Genomic DNA, 22,433 nt, shown 5'->3' with positions numbered 1-22,433 from the left:
TCGACGGTTCTTGAACGATACTCGGTGTGACTCGAAGGTGACAACGATGAACTTGAAGCTACTTGATAGCGATGAACAATGTACGATTGACTCGATATTCAGATTACTCAATGCGATTTGAATGATGAATGAATGGCACTCGATTTGCAGTAAAGAAAACACTCGTATGAACAAGAAAGATAAGGCAAGAAGATGAAGACATGGTGCTTACGTGGTTCGGTAAGATTGTCCACGGGAAGATCTAAATTCTTTTTACTTATGAAGATTGCATACAGTTTTGTTGTTTACAGAAAACTAAGGAAAATGATGATAACTCTCTGTGTTGAATTTAAAATCAGTGGTATTTATAGAATATACCGGCTGACCGTTTACAAAATTAGTTATAAACAAACAAAAAACTGAGGTCTTTGAGTTAAAGCTTCTCCAACTCCTATCTAGCTCAAGGGATTGTCCTTCTGTTTAACTATTTGGTCTTAAATGAAATTTCACTTCATTTTTTAAAAAAAATAATCTTAAATTAAATTGTTATAATTATCAGTTCGGGATTTTAACCGATAGAGCCCAAAATATAATGGTATAAATTGATATTTGCCAAATAATAATAATAATAATAATAAATAAATAAATAAAAACTTTTTCTTAACAAATCATCAAGAGCAAGAACCGTAAGGCCCAGGGTAAAACAAAGGGCCCGTCGACGAACGAAGCCTTCTTCGGCAACAAGAAATCCCCCGCTTTTTAGTATCAGAGCTGTGCTTTTCTCCGGCATTCCTTGAGAACTCCCATTTCAGAACCTCTTCTTCGATTCTTCACTTACTCTTTGCAAGACGCCATGGGAGACAGCCAGTATTCTTTTTCTCTCACCACTTTCAGGTCTCTTCCTCAACTCCCCCTTCTCTTCCTCTCTCTCTCTCCCCTACTCGATTCTGCCTTCTAACGCTGTTGTTTTTGTGCTTTTCCTCAGTCCTTCGGGCAAGCTTGTGCAGATCGAGCACGCCTTGACTGCGGTTGGATCTGGTCAGACATCTCTCGGTATCAAAGGTATCTTGACTTGAAATTATGATGTTTAGTTTAATTCGTAATTGCCGCTCCACAGGAGCTCATTTCTCGACGCCGAATGAATGTTTAGTTTAATTGATCTTCTGGGGTTTGAGCACATTTGGGTTTTTGTTTTTATCGAGTTCGTCCCAGTTCATTGTAGCAGTGTTTTCATGTTGCTTCATGGGAACATCATGATTTATTAAGAATTGTCAGGGTTTTGGATAAAGAAGTTGTTTCTTGGATTATGATCTCAAGCACTATAGAATTTGTTGTCTTAGATCAATTGATCATGCTTATTTGATCGCATAGTTAGCATGGCGGCTTATTCACGCATGAGTTTGTCTGTTTTTACTTAATTGAACTTGGAAAGTTGCATTTATGTGGTTGGTGATTATAACTCTGGTTATGCGTGGAAAGGGTGTTGAAGTATTTATTGACGGGTATACCTTCTTCCTTGCAGCTGCCAATGGTGTAGTCATTGCGACTGAGAAGAAACTACCTTCTATCTTGGTTGATGAAACATCTGTACGTAACTGAATTTAGTAATTATAAGTTCCGACTTCTTTAAACCATTTCTCATGGTTCACATTATAGTTTTATGACGCTTTCTTTGTCTCAGGTTCAAAAGATACAATCTCTTACACCAAATATTGGAGTTGTTTACAGGTTTGATTTTCTTCACCTCTTGGCAACAGGAGATATTACTTTTCTGCTGTGTTTCTCTCTCATGGATATACTTCTTTTGGAGTGTTCTCAGACTGCTGTTACTAGTCGTTATATATGTGCTGTCTTTGTGATTTACTCTGCTTTTTTTGTAACTTGTAAGTTGAGCACCAAACATTGTGTCTGTAAATACAGTCCCCTGTTAGCAAACATTATGGGTCATAGAGTAGCCTTTTGGAGAAAAAAATCTTTGTTTAATTGGAAGGAGCTTATTTACTTAGTATCAATAAAAATTGTGGTTTTACCTTTTTATTTGGTGCTGCTAATAAATTGTGTTATTCTTTTAAATTGTCATGTTTTGCCTTTAAATATGTATCTCCATGGTCATTAATATTCGAAGTTGGACAGAGTTGATATGTGGGTCAATCTATTTTTAGCATTCATTCTTTTCCTAAGTAAGCATCTTCAAGGTTTTTTATTTTGATGTTTTTTCCTACAGTGGCATGGGTCCTGATTTTAGAGTTCTGGTCAGAAAAAGTAGAAAGCAGGCAGAGCAATACCACAGGCTGTACAAGGTACAATGAGGTTTCCACCCTTATGTCAAATTTCTTCTTAACTAAAACTCTCTTTAGTTTGTGTATTCAGTCTTCCATAAGTTAATTTGATACACTAGGTACATGTGAGGTTTTCTTTGTAACTGAAGTACCCTTCAATTTGTGTAATCAGTGTACTATTTGGTACACTTCTTGCACATGCTTCTTGAATATGGATAAAACAATTATTGGCTGATTGTCAAAATATTACTTTTTATTGGTGCTCTTTCTCTCTACCTCCAACTCTTAGGGTGTTCTATTCTTCCCCTCAGTTTGGCCTTTATATGTGTGTGTACCCTTTCTTCTTGTCTTTTCAAATAATAAGATTATGAGTTTCATGTTGATTTTCTTCAATATGGCTGAGATTTTCAAATTCTTGCAAAAATTTGCATTGTTGACTTATTTTCCTTCTTGAGAACTGTACATAATCTTTTCATTCATGTTAGAGTATGTGATTCCTGATTGTTCATAATTGTATTTATGATTTTCTTCACATGGTTGTAACTTGTGTAAAATGTATCTTAGGAACCGATTCCGGTCACGCAACTTGTGAGGGAAACAGCAGCTGTAATGCAGGAGTTCACCCAATCTGGGTAACCACAATTCTTTCCTGGAAAGTTGTTTAAACTCTAGATTTTAAATGGAAGCTTGATACAAATTGGTCTTGCCTAACTTGCCAAAAACTTAGACTGGAACTTGGGGGCTCTTTGCCTGAATATATCTTTTCAATTTCAATTGATTCTAAAGTTTTATTTTATTTTATTTTCTCCTTGTCTTTAGTGGTGTAAGGCCCTTTGGAGTATCTCTGCTGGTTGCTGGGTTTGATGACAATGGTCCTCAATTGTACCAGGTTATTATCTCTCATGTCTTGATAAAATAATAACACACTAAATGCTGACTTAAGATGCTTTTAACTTTACAATTCACTGTCTTTTACATCCATATCGTAGTTTTAGTTTAATGTAAACTTGGTAATGAAAATTCAGGAACCCACCTTTTGAATATTATATTTTGTATCCGAGACACTTGAATGAGCTGTTTGTTTGCTCAGTGAATGCGGATGAGCACACAATAGTTTCATCTTTTCAATGAAATATTTGTTTCCAATATTATTATTATNATATTGATAATATAATGATATAGATGAAGGTTTATATAAAGTGTAAATATTTTTAAATATTTATTATTTTTAAAAAAGTTTCCAATATTATTATTATTATTTTAAAAAAAAAAAAAAAAATGAGAATGCCTACAAAAAAGCCTGCGTGTACCTGCTGTTTTCACAATCAAGTCTCTGTGCTACAACGTTGCTCTAATATGTGTGTGTGTGTCAGTGTGTGATAGATATAGTTACAGAAAGTTGTGAACTTTTTCTAGCATCACTGAGAAGCCATTTTTCAATTTTTTTTTCTTCTTGAATGGAATAATTTATCTCTAGGTGGATCCATCTGGCTCATATTTCTCTTGGAAAGCCTCTGCAATGGGGAAGAATGTTTCTAACGCCAAAACATTCCTAGAAAAAAGGTATCTGTTCTATTTTTCTATGACCTGAGTTCTTTAGCCAAAGTAAGCGTTTTCTGCATCAGATTTTGCATTAATTATTCTTTCTAGTTTATTAAATAGAACCCAAGGCAAACTTAAGTTAAAATTATCCATTGCCTATGATTTAAATGCTCCCAAGTATCATACCACAGACCGTTTTGCAGGTTGTTTTGATTTCTGGTGCCACTTGTCCAATTTTCTTGACAGTTTTGGTGATCTTACTTTCTAATTTAGGTATACCGATGATATGGAGCTTGATGATGCCGTCCACACTGCTATCTTAACCTTAAAAGAGGGGTATGTATATTTTTGAAGAATCTCATTTAATGTATGAACTTGATTTCTACGTATATCGTTCTCTCTCTATCTTGAAGAATTTAGTGAGGATTAGTTCATGGGAAGGAGATGCTATGAAATGGTAGCATGTACGGGATGTGGATATTGTAGTGATGACATAGAGAAGTTACGTCCTTTTTTCATTATTATCCGCAGAAATCTTAACAACTAGGGAGTTATTTCCTACAAAATTTAATCTATTTACTTATTGTTTAAAATATGAACTCAAATTCAAATGGCATGTGCTTTTAAAAGACTAAACAGTGTTCTAAAAGCCTCTTACATAGGCTAGGTCTGAGTCTCAAGATGATATTATGTCGTTCGTAGGCCTTAGTTTACATAAAAGAACAAGTATCTAAAAGATGCAAAACTTCATAACCTTGTAGCACCACAACGCCGCTTGGTGATTGGTAAAAGTGTTTTAAGCTAAATATTATTCATTCTCTGACAAGTTCTTCAAGTGATCTAAATTTAAAATCCTCGTTTTTTAAATTATGTATAATTTGCCACATACCGCTTACAGCAAATATTATTGTTTCTTATTTTATGGCTAATCGTTGGCAATGTTTTGTGTACTTCCGTAGATTTGAAGGTCAGATCTCAGGCAAAAACATTGAAATTGGAATAATTGGCACAGATAAGAAATTCAGGTTGGTCTCCTCCTATTCTGTTTTACTGGAAATAAAAACCGTATCCCTTGGTTTGAGCTTCAAAACCCTCGGGCCATAGTTGAACTGTATATTAGGCTATAATCCTAATATGCTTCATTGTGAGTGTACCATTGGGAAATTGGCGAGGTTAAAGTATAGAAACCTACCAAGTTAATTTTGAATATAATAACACTTGAAACTCGAAAATCTTGATCTTTTATATATTAGCGAGTTCCTTTGAAGGTCCAAAAATGTTTTTGTATATATGCATAGTTTTTAATTGCAATGAAGCTGAGTCTGATGATTATAGTTCAAAAGAATTTTGATGGTTACGTCTATGTCATTCATCTTCTCCTGTCCATTTTCTGCACACAATTTTAGGCTTGGATCTTTTCTCTACCTTCAAGCTTGATTCTCCAACTTTTATCAGAAACGGTTGCGATTCATACTGACTTCTGGTATGCCTATAATATTTGTTTGCAGAGTACTAACCCCTGCTGAGATTGATGATTACTTGGCTGAAGTAGAGTAAGCAATATGTTTGTCTGCAAAGGAAATTTCTTTTAAAGACAAACTGTGACTGTTTGATTTTGAAGTGAAGTAGCAGCCTGTGAACTTTGATGACGCCTGGCACTGCCATTGCCAAAATTATGAAGAAAATTTGTTGGCTCCTTCTATGGACATTTTAGGTTGCGCAATACATCCACCATTGTATGTTAGTTAAAAGAATTATGCATGCTTGGATTTGAAACGCTGTGGAGAAGTTTTCTTGTTTTATAATTATAAAATTGTTGGAATTTCTACATTGATTTGTGCTCCTCCAACACCATTTCTTTTCTTTGGGCTGAACCTCAAGTTCTACTGCCGTTCCTTTGCTCCACCTGAATAGTGATTATGTGAATGGAAAGCTGACTTAGATGATGACCGGACCAATTTTGAACTAAATAGAGGGATGATGTGACTATTTTTTTCAAAAGTGAAAAATTAATTTGAAATTGGAGAAGGGGGCAAGGATTGCAGCTACTTGCCGAAGGTGGGAGTGGCTGATTGGAGCCTTGCCACCAGAACTCTGAGAAAATTTCTATACTACTAGTAAAATTATCTTTACTTATTGTATGTCATTACAACATCCTTTTAAAAGTGGGGTTGGATTTGTTGACATTAATGTGAAGTCTATAAATATTTATGAAGACAAAATAATAGCTTGAACAAAGGGAGTATGGTATTCTCGTAGTACTAGAAAAATTTCCACAAATCCTTACCACATTTCCTCCTTCTACCCTTCTTTACTTATTTCCCCATTTTGGAGTTCTCTTCTCCCTTGATTCCATTTGCCTATTTTAATAATACACTCTTCTTCTTTGATTTTTCTTTATCCCATTTGCCTATTTTAATTATACACTCTTCTTCTTTGATTTTTCTTTATCCGGATCTCTTGATTTCTTAGGATTTGGCTTCCATTCTGTTTGGGTCACTTTTGATCTGGTGATTTTAGCTTCAATGACGAAGAAGTCGTGATTTTGGCTTCAATGACGAAGAAGTCATAATTGGTGAGGACGGAGGTTAAAAAGAGGTTGGAAGCAAAGGAGCACTAGAACACTTGCTAGTCGTCATCTAATATAGTTAAGGGGGTGGATTCGAGTTATATATATATATATATTTTTAAGCAACTTTTTGCGATGTCAAGATTAAAATAGTCATGTCATCGATCTATTTAGATTTATAATTGGTCTAATCATCATCTTAGTCCATCTTTAAGTCACCAACGACAATATTGGCATATGAGCGATTTAGTGAACCTAATTGTATTCAACAACAAGTTACCAATGACAATGATTTTATAATCTCAATAACTAAAATTGAGCATTATTAGAATTTTAGGGAAAAAATGCTAGATTTTGAAGCATAATGACCAAATAAAAACTAAACCAAAAATCTAGGACTAAAGGAGTATTTTTCTCCTAAATTCTAAATGTTAGATGTGTTTTCATTTAAAATGGTCTTTTTCTAAACAATTTAAGATTAAAAAAATTCTCTAAAAAAATTAATTTGGAAGAATGTCGTATATTCAAGAGATGGTTACTTCAAAATTATAGTATTTTTTTAATAACTTTTAAAGTTTATATATTAATAAGAAGTTCTAAAACTTGCAATATTAAAGGGGAAAATTCACAAATTAAGTTATCTATCTATCTATATACATATATGGGAAAAAAAGGTTATCAAAGATGAAAAAAAAAACCCTAAAAAAAAGATATAGGAGATGAAAAGAAATTAAACAAAAAATGGATATTATAAAAAATAACAAAATAGAAAGAAAAAAGTGTACATTTAATTCAGTCTTTTCAAAAGACATAATTGAATAAAAAAGAAATGCAAACAAAGATAGTACCTTTTGTCAACAAAAGGAAATGTGAATAAGAAAAAAAAAACTCTATTTTTGCAAATATTTTGTAGATTACCCTATTCTTACCAATAAATTATAAAACGGCCCTAAAATGGCACTTAATTCAATCCAGGTAGATTTAATATGCAATAGCCTAATTAGTACCTTTCGATTGTTTAATGCCACTATCCAACTTTCTTTACCGATTAATGATTTAGAGTATAGATTCATATAAACATTGATAAAATATGGCAAATATCCTCGTAGGTCATGTCTTTATAGGTATCAATCTTCATCGGGGTGGGAAATTCTTAGTTTAATTGGGGATGAGGTCAAACTAAGATACAAAAAAGGTCCCTCATATATATATATATATATAAATAATAGTAACTTAGCTACTGTTTATATATATTCTTTAACTTTTTTTTTTGTTAATTTCATTTTATAATTTTTTTCTTCATTTCATAATATAATTAAGGGCATAACACATTTTTTGTCCCTGAAATTTGAGGTTGGTGTTTATTTAGTCCCTAGTTTCAAAGGAGTATTTTAGTCCTTAAAATTTGAAAATACTTTTAAATGGTGCTTGAATTAATTTGACCGTTAATTTTTTTTTTGGTCTTTTTTAAAAGAAAAAAACTATATTAAGTGGATTTCTTCGTCCCTCATTTTTTTTTTCTTTGTTAATATTGGGTTTTCATCTGGTTAGAATGCTCTCGATGTCCTTTGTTAGATAAACTACCATGGATTCTTGGCATGAGATGTAGATCAAAGCAATGGAGTTGGGCCAATGAATAGTTCAACGTTTCACAATATGGGAGAATCTGGTGGAGGAGAATGAGGATGGAGTAAGATTTATATACGGCCTTAATTCGAGACCTTTAAATTCACCATTGCAAACGAAAATATGCTAGATTTGAGACACCACAACAGAATAAATTTCCACCTAATTTTTTTTAAATATATATATATATATAGTAAAAACGTTCACCAAATTTAATACTTGTCACCTCGTTCGAAATGTTCTAAGTCAACACACCATGTCACTTTTTCGTTAGTCAACTAACGGTCAAATTAACTTAAAAACCATTTAGAATCATTTTTCAAACTTCAGGAACTAAAATGTTCATTTTGAAATTTTAGGGACCAAATAGACACCAATCTCAAATCTTAGAGACCAAAAGTGCATTTTATCCTATAATTAACTTCAAATTTTTATTAAATTTACAATAAAAAATCTAAAATATTTCTTAGTTACTAATTTAATAAATAAAACAATAATAGTACTATTTTGTTACCTAAATTATTTATGTTTTCAATATAAATATCAAATTTTAATTGATTTTAAATAAAATGAAAATATAAATGGAAAAATTTTCTCTGTAGAACCCGATCAACGAATGGAGATTCTCGACTCCAACACTCCAAAATGGAGAATGGGATGGGGACGGAAATGAGGAATCCCTCGCTCCGCTCCGCTCCGACCTCGTTGTCAATCCTGAATATAGTTACTTGTACGTAATTATAAGTATAACTATGGTATGATCCGTAATATGTATTCCCCTTTGTTCGGGTCATGGAAATACATGAGATGTTATCAACATTTTAGTCAATGATTTTAGGTGTTATAATGTTTGATTGTGTTTTAACACTGATTTGAATTAATGTTAAATATTACCGTTTAATTTTGTTTGTTATTTTTGTTGTCAAGAGACTTCATATCTTTGCTCTTTAACACTCCGTTTTCTTTTAGACTACTTTAGGGTTGAGTTAAAAGGGAAAATTATTTTAGGGGTATTTTTGTCTATGCACACTTTGAATATTTTATTAAAATTACGGTTTAGTCATTTTTTAAAACTCTAATTCGTTTGGCCACTTTTTAAATTTGATTATTTAAAATTAGTCATTTCATAATTTAACTACGAATTTCATATTTTATAATTACTTGGTCGTTACATATTTAGACTCTGTTTGGTACAATTTCTTTTTTAGTTTTTTTATTTTTTAAAATTAAACTTATTTACTCTCAAATTTTGATAATATTTTATTTATTTCTTAAGTAAAAGAGTTGAATTAATCTTAGCTAAATTCAAATAATAATAAGAAAGAAAGAAAGAAAGAAAAAACAAGTTTTTTAAATACTATTTTTTATTTAGTTTTCAAAATTTGACTTGTTTGAAACATTACCTTCATTTATTAGTTATTTTATATGTTAGTTTACTTTTAGAATTGTTTAAAACTAAGTTTTGAAAATTAAAAAATATATATATAGAATTTAAAATTTTGTTAAGAAGGTAGAAATCATAATTAAGAACCAATAAGAAAACATAAATAATTTTTAAAATTTGATGGGTTACCAAACATAGTCTTGGTTTTTTCACTTCTAGTTGTTGAAAATTTAGCTTTTCTTTGTTTTGTTATATTTTTTCCTGTAGTGTTTTCAAAATTCTAACCTAAACAAACCAATTCTTAAAAACTTGTTTTTGTTTTGTAATTTTTTTTTAATATTACATTTAACAATTTTTTATTATAGTTATTTTATAAAAAAAATAATATAAATTAATTTATGATGTGTTTGAAATATCTTTTTAAGTGTTTAATTTAAAAAAAAAAAATATTTCAGAAAAATTTTAGTGTTTGACAACCACTCAAAATAAATTTCGAAAAAAAATGAGCTTACAAAATAAATTGATTTAGGAGAAACACTTGAAATCAACTTTTAGAAAAATAACTTTTAAGTGTTTAATGTTTCATCTCTCCCTAATTTGTATAATTCTTAAAATTGATAAAATGCTGCAAAAGTCATCTACCTCACTTTTATTATGTTGTCGTGGCTACTATCGTCCTCTGTCGTTAACTCTAGTCATGGTCAACTCTCATGATTATTATTTTTTTAGTACAAATTGGGGTAAGGAATTTAAATCCTAAACCTCTTAGTCCTTCTTACATACAGATTCCAACTAAGCTAAGCTCTTTTTATGATTATTATTTTAAATTATTTTATAGCCATCTTTGATAGTAATTTGATATTAATAAAATCAGTTTTATTACCTAACAAACTAAAAAAAACTTATATATAAAAACATTTTTGAATAATAAAGTTGTCAGACATTTTTATTTTAAACCGTTTTTATAAGTGTTTAAATCAAAATGTTTTAAATAATATATAATTTTTAAGTTAAGTTTGCCCAAAATAATATAAAAAATGACAAGAGACCCACAAAATTTATTATTATTATTTTAAAATGAAATCGTTATTCGTAAACCTTACATTTTTTTAAAACAAAATGTTAGATCAAATTTAAAAGTCTACAAATTACAATATCAAAATTAGATATTTTTCATCTCTATATCTCTTCCAAACAGAGCTCCACTCCACATTGCCTTCATATAGATAACCTCACATCAATGCATATCCATAATGGACGTTCCCATAACTTTTCTTCTTCAAATTTCCTCAATCTTTCATCTAACTGCTATAATCTCTGCTCGGCGCGTTCATGTAAGTTCGACCGCTTCTACATTTCCTATTCTCCAATGCATCTTCACATGACTTGTTTTGTTGGTTAAGCTTAGGACTTTAGTTAGCCCATATCAATTTCACTTGCAAACACTCCGACTGTGGGCTGCAACTTTGTAATTCGTTACGGTGTGCGTGTAAAATTTGGAATGTAAATTGGAGAATATCAGATTGGTTTTCCGAAAATTTCATGTTACTGATGAACGAATCTGCTCGCTGTTGTGTTTGAATGAGTTATGATAACTTCGTCAGGTGCCTTTTCGTTTGAAGCAGTTTTTTTCATGTCAAAAGTATTTGTCCTCGTCGTTCACTTCCAGAGATTTTTCTATTTGTTTGTGCAGTTTGTTTCTTAAGAAGGATTTGTGTTTCACACACATTCATGTTTAATGCATAACTTGCAATTTGACATATTAATACCTATTAGATAGCACGGGGTTTTATCTCAAAACCAATTAGTAATGAGAAGCGTACCATGTATCTTATAAAGATTGCGAAGTGTTTCACTTTGTCAATTTCGGATCTTCAATGTGCCCCTTCAAGTTGGTGTCCTCTTTCAATTCACCATTCTTGCATCGACTAAAAGTCTGTGATGTAGACTAATTCTTGGAGAAATCTTGAAAGTAGAAGTATTATTCAATTGTTATCCATACATGACGGGAAAGGCTCCTATTTATAGAGTTTGAATACAAGTGGGGAATAAAAAGGGAATTGACCTGTACTTTTATCCAATTACTCAGTTTAAACCCCTTTCTATTTATATCATTCTACCCCTCCAAAAAGAAAACTTGTCCTCGAGTTTTAAAAAGAAGAAAAAAAATGAAATAATTAAGAAATAAAATAAACTTATATAGTGGAGTATGGCCAAACCAACCTCTTACATCTTGAACAAAAATATTATGAAAAGAGGTCCAAAACATAAATTTTTCATCAAGTTCATCAAGACTCCAAGCGTTGTAGGTGTTCAAATACCCGTTGACCAAGCCAATATCTTTAAGTAAAGAAAAAAACTCCTTCCTTAGTGAATCAATAGCCTTCACTAATTGTACAGAAAGAAAGTTCTTCCAACATAAGTCATATCCACCAAAGTTCTTCTCAGCTTCTTTCCATTCCCCTTAGGCTCAGATTACATCATGATCACTATGATTTGGTGAAAATTGGGATTGTTTAACATCCTTCTGAAGTAGACCCAAATCTTGGAGCAATCTTGAAGTAGGAGTATTGTTATTGATGATTGAAAATGAATATATACCCAAAGGGAAAGGGTTATTACACACCTAATTAACTAATTCTAAATCTAGGCCCCTTTAAATAGACCCAAAGGAGAAGGGCTTTGTCACACCTAAACTAAAATAAAAATTAAACAATAGAACAATTATAAAGGATGACATAGTTTGACTAAGATACCCCTACATCACCTTCTTCTCAAATGGCGTTAGAAAAGGGTCTCTTGTATTGAGGCGGGCAACAACGGTTAAAATTGGTTCTATTGGGAGCATAGTCAAATAACGATGTAAAAATTAAGATTTTTACTCCCATCTTGATGTTCTTGCAGTATAGCCTCTCGATTTTGGACTCCATGTGGGTTGCCTTGATGTTCTTGAAGGATAGTAGCGTGTTCTCGAACATTTGGTTGATTGCCCACTTGATCTTGAAGTGATTCTTGAACCCATTCTTCATTTTTTTAATCGGTGTTGTTGCTCATGATTTTCATATGAAAATCAAGAAAAAACTTGCCAGCCAACTTCTTCTTCCTTTGATGTTTCAAAATCAAATCCAACCACATTTTGAAGAAAAGGTCTATGAGGAGGATGGTCTTGTTCAAAAGCTGGATTATAATTGTTCATACCCGGTTGATTTCTTTGGATGAAGGGTCCTGGTGGATTTCTTGCTCTTTCTTGAAAATGTCGACCACAATTCCCCTCTTGATAGAAAACAAGGGCATTATGACCATAATTTCTGTGTTCTTGGTATGGTTCTTGGTCTTGAAGATGGTTTTCTTGATACAAAGAATTAGGAGAGTACCTTGGAAAATAATTTTGGTGGAATTGTGGACAACCTTTATCACTTGAAGAGGCCGAATCATATCCCATCATATTGTGTGGAATCGATGTTTGTTGTTGAGGAAGAATACCTATCGGATGATTTTGATAATTGATTGTTGGTTGAAATTCTGAAATTTGTCTTCTAGGTGGATTTCTTGCAGCTTCTTGCATTCTTGGATTTTCTTGGTTATGAATTTCTAGTCTTCTTGGAGGTTGAATTGGTTGTCTATAATTTTCTTGGCCATTTTGTTGATCATGCCCGTGAAAATCTTGATGAAAATTCCCACATTCTTTGTAACAACCCGACTCTCTAGGACTTAAACTAGGTCGTTACTATAGACATGCATGCATACATTTCAAATCAACACTTTTCCATGATTTGGTATAACCAAATAAATACTATAAAATTAATATTTTATTAAAAGTAAATAGATGAAATTCATTTAACAGGGTACCCTTAAAACCATAAAACAAAACTAGAAAATTCTCTTAAAAAGTTTAAAAGCACAAATACCAAAACTTCAAGTTCAAACATCAAGACTAGAAATTTTAAAACATAAAATCCTGAAAACATGAGCGGAAACATGTGACTGGTCCCAGTAGCTCGGTCACGGATTCCACTTGTCATTCGCCCGCGTGTTCTTACCTTTACCTGAAAAAGAAACATGAGAAAGAATGAGTCTAAAATACTCAATAAGTAACCCCACTACTGGGTCAGACTAAGCATCTATGTCCTCTAAATGCCACTTTCTAGTGGGACATTCATAAGCCTCTACTTTCCATGGGATGGCCAACTGGTGGATAATTGAACCCGCCCTACTATAGGTTAGATATACCCACAAACCTCTAGTGAAATCTCGAAGGATATCACAACCTTTGGTGAAGCATCTATGTCCTCTAGATGCCACTCTCTAGTGGGACATTCATAAGCCTCTACTTTCCATGGGATGGCCAACTGGTGGATAATTGAACCCGCCCTACCATAGATCAGATATACCCATAAACCTCTGATGAAATCTCGGGATTTCACTAACCTCTGGTGAATCGCGGAGGAGACACAAACCTCTGGTGAAATCCCGAAGGAGATAACCACCTCTGGTGAATTCCGAAGGAAAGACAAACCTCTGGTGAATCCCGAAAGAGATTACCACCTCTAGTGAAATCCCGAAGAAGATCACCACCTTTGGTGAATCTCGAAGAAAACACAAACTTATGGTGAAATCCCGAAGGAGATCACAATCTCTGGTGAATCCCGAAGGAAACACGAACCTCTAGTGAATCCCGAAAGAATCACAAACCTTTGATGAAATCCCGAAAGAGATTATCACCTCTGATAGGTACATAACTATGGGTAGGGGGTAATTATCACTATCAAAACATAACATGCATCATAAAACATAGTCCCACAAATATGCAATTAAATCATACACATACATCCTCTTAGCAAAACATATAAGAATTTAATTTTCTACATAACTATGGAGCTGCAACATTTGGATTCTTTCTCACTTTTCGAGTAAAATTTTCTACAGCTTGCTGGATGTGCAAATTTGTGGTCATAATTCTAGCCATATTGGTTTGAACTTAAAGCAATTTTGCGTTTAATTTTCCTTGAGAAGTCTCTACAAGAGTTAATCACCGGTTGACGGATTGAGAGGTGAAAGAAGAAGCTTTCACATCTAAGGTAGGAGGATCAGGATTCTTGTTGGTGTTCTTGATCACCATCAAGCCCTTTCGTGAAGGTGCTCTGATACCAATTTGATGTAGACTAATTCTTGGAGAAATCTTGAAAGTAGAAGTATTATTCAATCGTTATCCATACATGAGGGGTAAGACTCCTATTTATAGAGTTTGAATACAAGTGGGGGGGATAAAAAGGGAAGTAACCTATACTTTTATCCAATTACCCAATTTAATCCGTTTCGACTTACATCAGTTTGTTTGGGTTTTATGGGCTCTGATACATATTAGATAACAAGGGTTCCATTTAAAAACTAATTGGCAATGAGAGGAGTAGCCCATGTATATCATAAAGATTATGAGGTCTCTCTACTTTCTCGATGTGGAATTCTCAACAATACCACCAATCTAATCTAATGTATTCTCTCCTTATCTTTATAAGTCATGGCAACATGTCTATCCTTGATTGCGATGAAACCAGATAGAAGCCTGTACATTTATTTGTATACTTATAATGTATGCTTTTTTTTATTGTTATGCCAACGTGTGCACAGTTGCAACAAAAAACAGATGGAAGCCTGAACATTTGTTTGTGATTTCTGTCCCTTTTTTTTTCTTGGGAGGCAATCATTTAAGTGTATACTTGTATGGAAAACTCTGCAGGTTGAGTTTCGGAAGCGTAGTTAACAACATATACTTACAACCGAGATGCTGTGGAAGTAATTTCAGATGGACAGTGAAATGCGCAGACAATGAAGTTGTTGAGAAATCCAGACATGATGGCCTTTATGTTGATAAACGTGGAAAATTGAGAACCTTCAATCGCAAAAGATTGTCAAGAAAACGATGTAAGTTATGCTACAAACTTGAAACTGTGTTTTGTACTGTAGTTTTGGCGTATATTATCTTAAATTTTCACTTTGTCCAGGTGGTTCCTTGAGGGGACGAGGATGGAAGTATGGATCTGGTTTTGTTGATGGAATCTTCCCTGTTTTGGGCCCTCTTGCTCAACAGATTATGGACTTTGTAAGGGAAGAAGTAGATTATATGGGACTCTGGGATTCTCTTGACAGGCTACCTGCCACTAATTCAACTTGGGATGATATCATCAGTGTAGCTGTGCAACTTCGTCTCAATAAGAAGTGGGCTCCAATCATATTGGTAACAATTTGATCTGATAGTTTAGTCATACAACAAATCAAGTCCCAAGCTTCTTCAACTTCTTTGCTTTTTTCTTTCAATGATTTAGCTGATAGTTTAATTAGACGGTAAGACGCATTTCTATGCAAATTTTGTTAGGAACCAAGGTACTATGGGCTACCTTTGTCGCACATTGGTTAGAATAGGATGACCGATGTGGTATTTAAGTGGCTTGACTCTCCCACCTCAATAGCTGGCTTTTGGGATGTGGTTCTCCAAGATGCTTAAGTACCTAATAATGGTGTCAGAACCAGTTATTGACGTTTTGGAGAGGAGCATTGGCAGAGGGCTCTGACCAAGTGTTTCTGAGTGACGTACCGTCGGTCTAGCCGTCGGGATGTTGGCTTGGGATGGGGTACTGTTAGGAACCAAGGTAGTATGGGTTACCTTTGTCCCAAAAGCTAGCTATTGAGGTGGGAGAGCCAAGCCACTTAAATACCACATTGATCATCCCATTCTAACCTATATGGGGACAAAGATAGCCTATACTACCTTGGTTCCTAACAAATTCATGGATGAGCTTAGTTCATGCCTAGTTGGATGAATAATTTTAATGGATTAAACATAATCTCAAAGTCACAGTGTGCTTTCCTTTTGTGTATGTGAAGACAGAATTCATTCAAGCTGTATGAATAATTTGAATATTTTAAACAAATGTCAGGAGAGAGATAGAGCCTTATGTTCATCAAATTGGCTTTGTGCTATGTGCAACTTGTACTTATACTTGTCATTGCTGCTGAAATTCTATAGATATGTGAATGGATATTGAACAAGAGTTCCTTCCGACCAGATGTGATTGTGTACAATCTACTTATGGATGCTTATGGGCAGAGATCACTGTATAAGGATGTAGAATCTACGTACTTAGAACTTCTTGATTCTCATTGCATTCCAACAGAAGATACTTATGCTCTTCTTCTAAAGCCCTATTGCAAATCTGGGTTGCTAGAGAAGGCTGAAGCTGTCTTTGCTGAAATGCGAAAGTATGGCCTTTCACCAAGTATGTTTATTATTCATTAGTCATCTGCTACGGGAGCTAGTATTGTGATTATCAACTTTTAAGGGTTGGAAATTTAAGAAGTCAATTAATATTATAATGTGTGCTGTTTGCTGCATGTGCATCAGTATTGAATTTCTCTTCGAAGATAATTTTTAGTCATACAAAAATTTTCTACTGAAATCATTTCTCGACCATTAAATTCTTTGTGCTGCATCATATTCTTATGTCTTTTTGTAGTCACGAAGACTAATGATGAATATGAATAAACAAGGCATTTCTGCCATGTCATGTCAATTCCAGTGGCTAGTTTTTTTAGCTTTTAAGTAATTTAAAGTAGAGATTATTTGGTATTTCCCCAACACCAAAACTCCATTATCTCTAAAACCTAACAATCATTTCCATAAAAAAATTCAGCGGATAAATCATTGTGAAGATTTTGCAGAACTGCCTTATCATTCTTTTTGTAGAGTGGATGGCATGAACTGATCCCAATTTCAGCAATAAGCATTAACAGACATCCATGTTGGTTTTGTCTACTTCGGCTTGTTACTACCCTGCGAACATTTGTGCATACTGAGTTTGGGAAAACTTAAGTTAGCAAAGAATGAATTACTTTTTTTGTAGAAGAATTCTGAACATATTTTTCTGATTTCTCTAGTTCAGGATTCTCAAAAATATGCACAACAAAACTTTAGTTTTAGGGGATAAGCGCACTATTTCCATTTTGTGGCTAAACGGTAGGCATTACTTATATGATACCTTTTTTTTCAGCAATCATTATTTTTCTTGCCGTTTTAAATATTATCGATGATATTTAGAAAGTAATAGGACAATATTGCTACAAGTAGCATGAGAAATTGAATGTTTGCCTTGCAAGATAAGTTAACAGAAACAAAGAAAGTTATGAACTTTATGTCATTATACAGGTGCAATTGTGTACAATGCTTATATTGATGGATTGGTAAAGGGTGGAAACAATGTCAAAGCAGTAGAGATCTTTCACAGGATGAAGAGAGATGGCTGCCAACCCTCTACAGATACTTACACAATGTTAATAAACGTGTATGGAAAGGTGAGCCTAAACATGTTAAAGATAAGAACTCTTTTATCAACTTTTGAATTTCGTTGTCTTATTTGCTTTAGTACAGGTATGATAGATCAAATAATATCTTGATTACTGAAGTGTTTAAATTCTGTTTTTGGGTTGCAATGATTTCTTCACGACACTTTATTATTTTAGTGTTCTTCTTTTCAATATTTATTATTGTTTTTTCACAATACTTTATGCAAATACTTAGTAGTTCTTCTTTCCTTTTCTGAATCTGGATTTGTAATTTAGTTAATTTAGCAACAGAGACAACTGATCTTCTTGTTTCATTTTGAAATATTAATATTTTTTTTCACTTTTCATGAAAAGAGTTTATAATGAAAATGAATAAGAATAAGGGAAAGAAATTTTGAATTACTAACTACTTCTGGGAAGAACATCTGGTTTTTGGTCGGGACCAGGGTTTAATGAGGTGAATGAACCATACCATGGCATATGAAATTAATTCATCAGGCCATACTGTTGCAGATTCACCATGTCTGGTTTAGCCTAAGTACAATTCAGGTTTCTTGAATGCATGCGTAAACTGAGACAGATCAAATGGAAGAAGCAATCTTCTACATTTACACGTAAAAAAACTTTTGGTAGTAGAACAGATTAGTTTATCTGATAGAAATCCACTCTTCAATTTCTTCGTCCTTTAAGACTCCTCTCAACCTCAAGTCTCACGAACCATTATCAGAGGACCAATATTGAGGATGGCCATAATGCATTCTCTTCCAAAGGTCCCCAAATCCACCAAGACAAAGTGTCATATTTCTGTACATAAGGTGGTTGACAATCCCTGGGCCAGCCCTTTCAAATGGGAGAGACATTAGGTGTGACAAACCATCCAAATTTGGTCCTACATGTTTCTGTATGAAGTTTCTAATTTTCATCTCAATTTCAAAGATAATATTGTTGGGTGCTTTAGAATGAAAATAAGTAAATAAATAGGAAAAGTTCGAGAAAGCCAACTAGTTAAAGTAATCTGCGCTCTATAGAAATCCTTTCCAACAAGAATCCTACAAGAAATCCTTTAGAGTACCTAGCAACGAAAGCCCTCAATTACTTACCCGACCTATTCAATGGAGCGATTAATACCATACCAGCCACAATATGTTTAGCTATCTTAAGGCCTGAAGCTTCTGTAAAGATATTGACAATCCTGAATAAAACACTGGAATCTACTGTAGTATTTATGTGGATTTCAAATTAGTTTTGATTTTTAATATTTCCCCTTATAGCCTAATAATCATAGGTTTATGCAGGAAAGTAAGTCTCATATGGCACTAAAGATATTTGACGAAATGAGAAGTCAAAGGTGCAAACCTAATATCTGCACCTTTACAGCTTTAGTAAACGCACTTGCTAGAGAGGGACTTTGTGAGAAAGCAGAAGAAATATTTGAGCAAATGCAAGAAGCTGGTTATGAACCCGATGTCTATGCTTATAATGCCCTCATGGAGTCATATAGGTAAAACTAATCTGGTATGATCTTGTAGATATAGTCCTTCATTCCTGAAAGCGAAGTGCGTATTCACTTTTCACTTCAAAATGGTCGACAGTACTTTGAAGGTCTGGCTGGCATAAGGATATTGATGACTAGTGAGCTTCAGTAGGCAATTGAAATTCAATATTCCTTTTTCTAATAGTAGTAATATTTCTGACAATCCTTGTACTTCTTTTTTCTAGAACCAATTGCCTCTACTTTTTTAATGCATCATGCTGCGGCTAAGAACAATGTAGAAGAATTTCTTATAAATTTGATGTTTTGTGCTTAAGCTTTATGTTTTCATGCATTAGAAAATTTTAGGTTTCCGTAATAGCCCTTGGATGTAACCTTTTCTTTACTATAAAGTGTACCTTTTTGGTCATTTGCAGTCGTGCTGGTTTTCCATATGGAGCTGCAGAAATTTTTTCACTCATGCAACACATGGGATGTGAACCAGATAGAGCATCATACAACATCGTGGTGGATGCATATGGAAGAGCTGGTCTCCATGAAGGTATTTAAACTCAAGTTAGATTTGTAGTTCTTCCATTGATAATTCATTATGACATCAAGGTTTGCACTCATTGCAAAATCCATATTATCTGTTATAAAAATTCATGTACTAGAAACAAAGAGAACCAACTCCAATTATGTATGTTGCAATTGCATTCACTGACAAGGGAATGATCTAAACGTAAAAACAGGTTTAAATTGAACTATCTTGCCAACCATCATGGGTCGGCCTAATGGTAAATAGGAAGCATGACTCTGATAAAAGATTAAGAAGTTATGGGTTCAATTTATGACGGCCAACTATTTAGGGTTTATTATCTTACGAGTTTTGTTGACACCTAGATGTTGTAGGGTCAGGCGGGTTGTCCAATGAGATTGGTCGAGATATACATGAGCTGGCTGGGCACTCACTGATATCAAAAAAAAAAAAAAAAGGAAAGAAAAAGAAAACCGAACTATCCTGCCATTGTTGTCCACCATTTACTTCCAGCTCCTAATAAACTCCTACCTATAATTTTCTTCCTCCTCTTGTTATAATGCTTTTCTAACTCTCATCATTATGCAATTTAGATGCGCAAGCCGTTTTCGAAGAAATGAAACGAATTGGGATAACTCCAACAATGAAATCCCACATGCTTCTTTTATCTGCCTATTCAAACGCTGGCAATGTAGCTAAATGTGAAGATATCATTGGTCAGATGCATAAATCAGGTCTGAAACCTGACACATTTGTGATGAACAGCATGCTTAATCTTTATGGCCGTTTAGGTCAATTTGGAAAAATGGAAGATCTTCTTTCTACCATGGAAAAAGGACCATATAGAGCAGATATCAGCACGTACAACATCTTGATCAACGTATATGGACGAGCAGGCTTTGTGGAGAGAATGGAGGAGCTGTTTCAATTACTTCCAGCTAAAAATCTAGAACCCGACGTCGTGACGTGGACTTCACGGATTGGAGCTTACTCGAGAAAGAAGCTTTACAAAAGATGCCTAGAAATATTTGAAGAGATGATTGATGCTGGTTGTTATCCAGATGGAGGAACTGCCAAAGTACTTCTCTCAGCATGTTCAAGTGAAGAGCAGATTGAACAGGTTACTAATGTTGTTAGGACAATGCACAAAGATGTGAAAACTCTTTTGCCTGTCTGAATTTTTTATCCCTTTGCCTTATTTTGTACATTCCGATCTTTCCATAGAATTAAAATTCAACTAAAAATTACCTTTGATCTCCCTCACAGTTTAAAAAATTAGCTGAAATTTTTGTGACTGCAGGTTATCTGTTCTTTGTTTGATAATAAATAATTTGGATTTCCAAATCTTTGGATGATCTGAATGTCTAAACTATGTGAATTTGTTTAAAGTTCATTCAAGGTGTGTTTGAATGTTTAGATAAGTTTGTTTATTTAACTTATGTATTTATTTAACCTACATTAACAATATAAACATAGCTTTTATATATATATATATATATAAAAGGTATATCTTCGATCAAAATGTCAAAAGGATTGGCAGTCTAATTTGCATTATTTTCAACCATATTTAGGCTTAATTTTTTTTTCTGGTTATATCTCCCTTTTTTTTTTTTTTGGAAATATATGGCCCCGTTTAGTAACCATTTGGTTTTTAGTTTTTGTTTTTGAAAATTAAGCCTATTTCATCTACATTTCTTACCATGATTTTGTATCTTTCTTAAGTACAATGGTTGAATTCTTAGCCAAATTTCAAAATCAAAAACAATTTTTTGAAAGTTATTTTTTTTAGTCCTCAAAATTTGGTTTGGTTTTTTAAACCATTGGTGAAATGTAGATAACAAATGAAGAAATTTGGAGGTGAAAGTGGTGTCCATAGGCTTAATTTTCAAAAATAAAAACAAAAAACAAAATGGTTACCAAATGGAACCTATATTTTTTAATTTGCAATTGGTCATTTAAGCCTTGTTTGATAATCATTTGGGCCCTATTTTGGTAATAATTTGATTTTTTGTTTTAGTTTTTTAAAATTAAGTCCATAGACACTACTTCTACTTCTAAATTTTTTTATTTGTTATCTACTTTTTACCAATGGTTGAAAAAACCAAATCAAATTTTGAAAATTAAAAAAAATAACTTTTAATTTGATTTTTGTTTTTGAAATTTGGGTAAGAATTCAATCAATTGTACTTAAGAAAAATGCATATCATTGTAAGAAATGGAGAGAAAATAAACTTAATTACCAAAAACTAAAAAAGACATGGTTACCAAATGGGACACATTTTTTAGTTTTCAAAATTTGGCTTGTTTTTTAAAACATTGACAAATATATATATATATATTAGAAATTTGGAGGTGGGATGAGTGTTTATAGGGTTAATTTTCAAAAGTAAAAAATCAAATATTACCAATCGGTGTCTACTTAAGCCTATGAAACCACTCCTACAATGATGTGCATTTATTGGTTTATATTATTTGTTTTTGGGTTTTAGAAATTCAAAATCAAATGCAAATTTTGAAAACTTAAATTTTTAAATTTAAAAAAAAAAATTCAAAAAGTATCTTTTGCTCTAGGAAGTGGGAAAATTAAAAGGATATTGTCTTTTTAGAAACTATTTAAGAAAATATTGTTGTTTTCAAACTATTTGTAAAAATATTGTTTTTTTTTTTAATAACTCGAGGGTTTAAAATTCGACCAAGGTAGGTCAAAT

General features: G+C 33.1%; 2 protein-coding genes across 3 annotated transcripts; both read left to right on the top strand.

The window, feature by feature from the left end:
- Positions 1–664: 664 nt before the first annotated feature.
- Positions 665–5,649, top strand: LOC120083854 (proteasome subunit alpha type-2-A). The gene is made up of 11 exons (XM_039039741.1): positions 665–873; positions 965–1,041; positions 1,502–1,566; positions 1,661–1,707; positions 2,204–2,279; positions 2,823–2,890; positions 3,078–3,147; positions 3,736–3,821; positions 4,074–4,136; positions 4,760–4,825; positions 5,309–5,649. Exons 1-11 carry the CDS (start codon positions 833–835, stop codon positions 5,355–5,357), a joined length of 708 nt encoding a protein of 235 aa, XP_038895669.1. The 5' UTR covers positions 665–832; the 3' UTR covers positions 5,358–5,649.
- A 4,908-nt stretch (positions 5,650–10,557) lies between these two features.
- LOC120083660 (pentatricopeptide repeat-containing protein At2g35130) lies at positions 10,558–21,082 on the top strand. 2 transcript variants are annotated; one of them, XM_039039493.1, is made up of 8 exons: positions 10,558–10,713; positions 15,117–15,301; positions 15,382–15,614; positions 16,404–16,653; positions 17,580–17,725; positions 19,012–19,217; positions 19,625–19,749; positions 20,319–21,082. In XM_039039493.1, coding segments are annotated over exons 1-8 (1,731 nt in total). In that variant the 5' UTR covers positions 10,558–10,711; the 3' UTR covers positions 20,903–21,082. The 2 variants fall into 2 exon arrangements, with proteins under 2 accessions (XP_038895421.1, XP_038895422.1); XM_039039494.1 differs by lacking the exon at positions 10,558–10,713 and adding an exon at positions 14,348–14,602.
- Positions 21,083–22,433: the final 1,351 nt, after the last annotated feature.

The sequence above is a fragment of the Benincasa hispida genome, chromosome 8 (genome assembly GCF_009727055.1).
Source record: "Benincasa hispida cultivar B227 chromosome 8, ASM972705v1, whole genome shotgun sequence".
Lineage (NCBI taxonomy): Eukaryota > Viridiplantae > Streptophyta > Magnoliopsida > Cucurbitales > Cucurbitaceae > Benincasa > Benincasa hispida.
Note: the sequence above shows the minus strand (reverse complement) of the source record. Positions and strands in the feature narration are given on the sequence as shown.

Coding starts and splice junctions, on each gene's coding strand:
- LOC120083854 (XM_039039741.1), top strand. CDS start 833: ATGGGAGACAGCCAGTATTCTTTTTCTCTCACCACTTTCAG. Junction 2,280..2,822: donor AATACCACAGGCTGTACAAG/GTACAATGAGGT, acceptor AATGTATCTTAG/GAACCGATTCCGGTCACGCA. Junction 3,148..3,735: donor ATGGTCCTCAATTGTACCAG/GTTATTATCTCT, acceptor ATTTATCTCTAG/GTGGATCCATCTGGCTCATA.
- LOC120083660 (XM_039039493.1), top strand. Junction 16,654..17,579: donor AAAGTATGGCCTTTCACCAA/GTATGTTTATTA, acceptor GTCATTATACAG/GTGCAATTGTGTACAATGCT. Junction 19,218..19,624: donor GCCCTCATGGAGTCATATAG/GTAAAACTAATC, acceptor GGTCATTTGCAG/TCGTGCTGGTTTTCCATATG.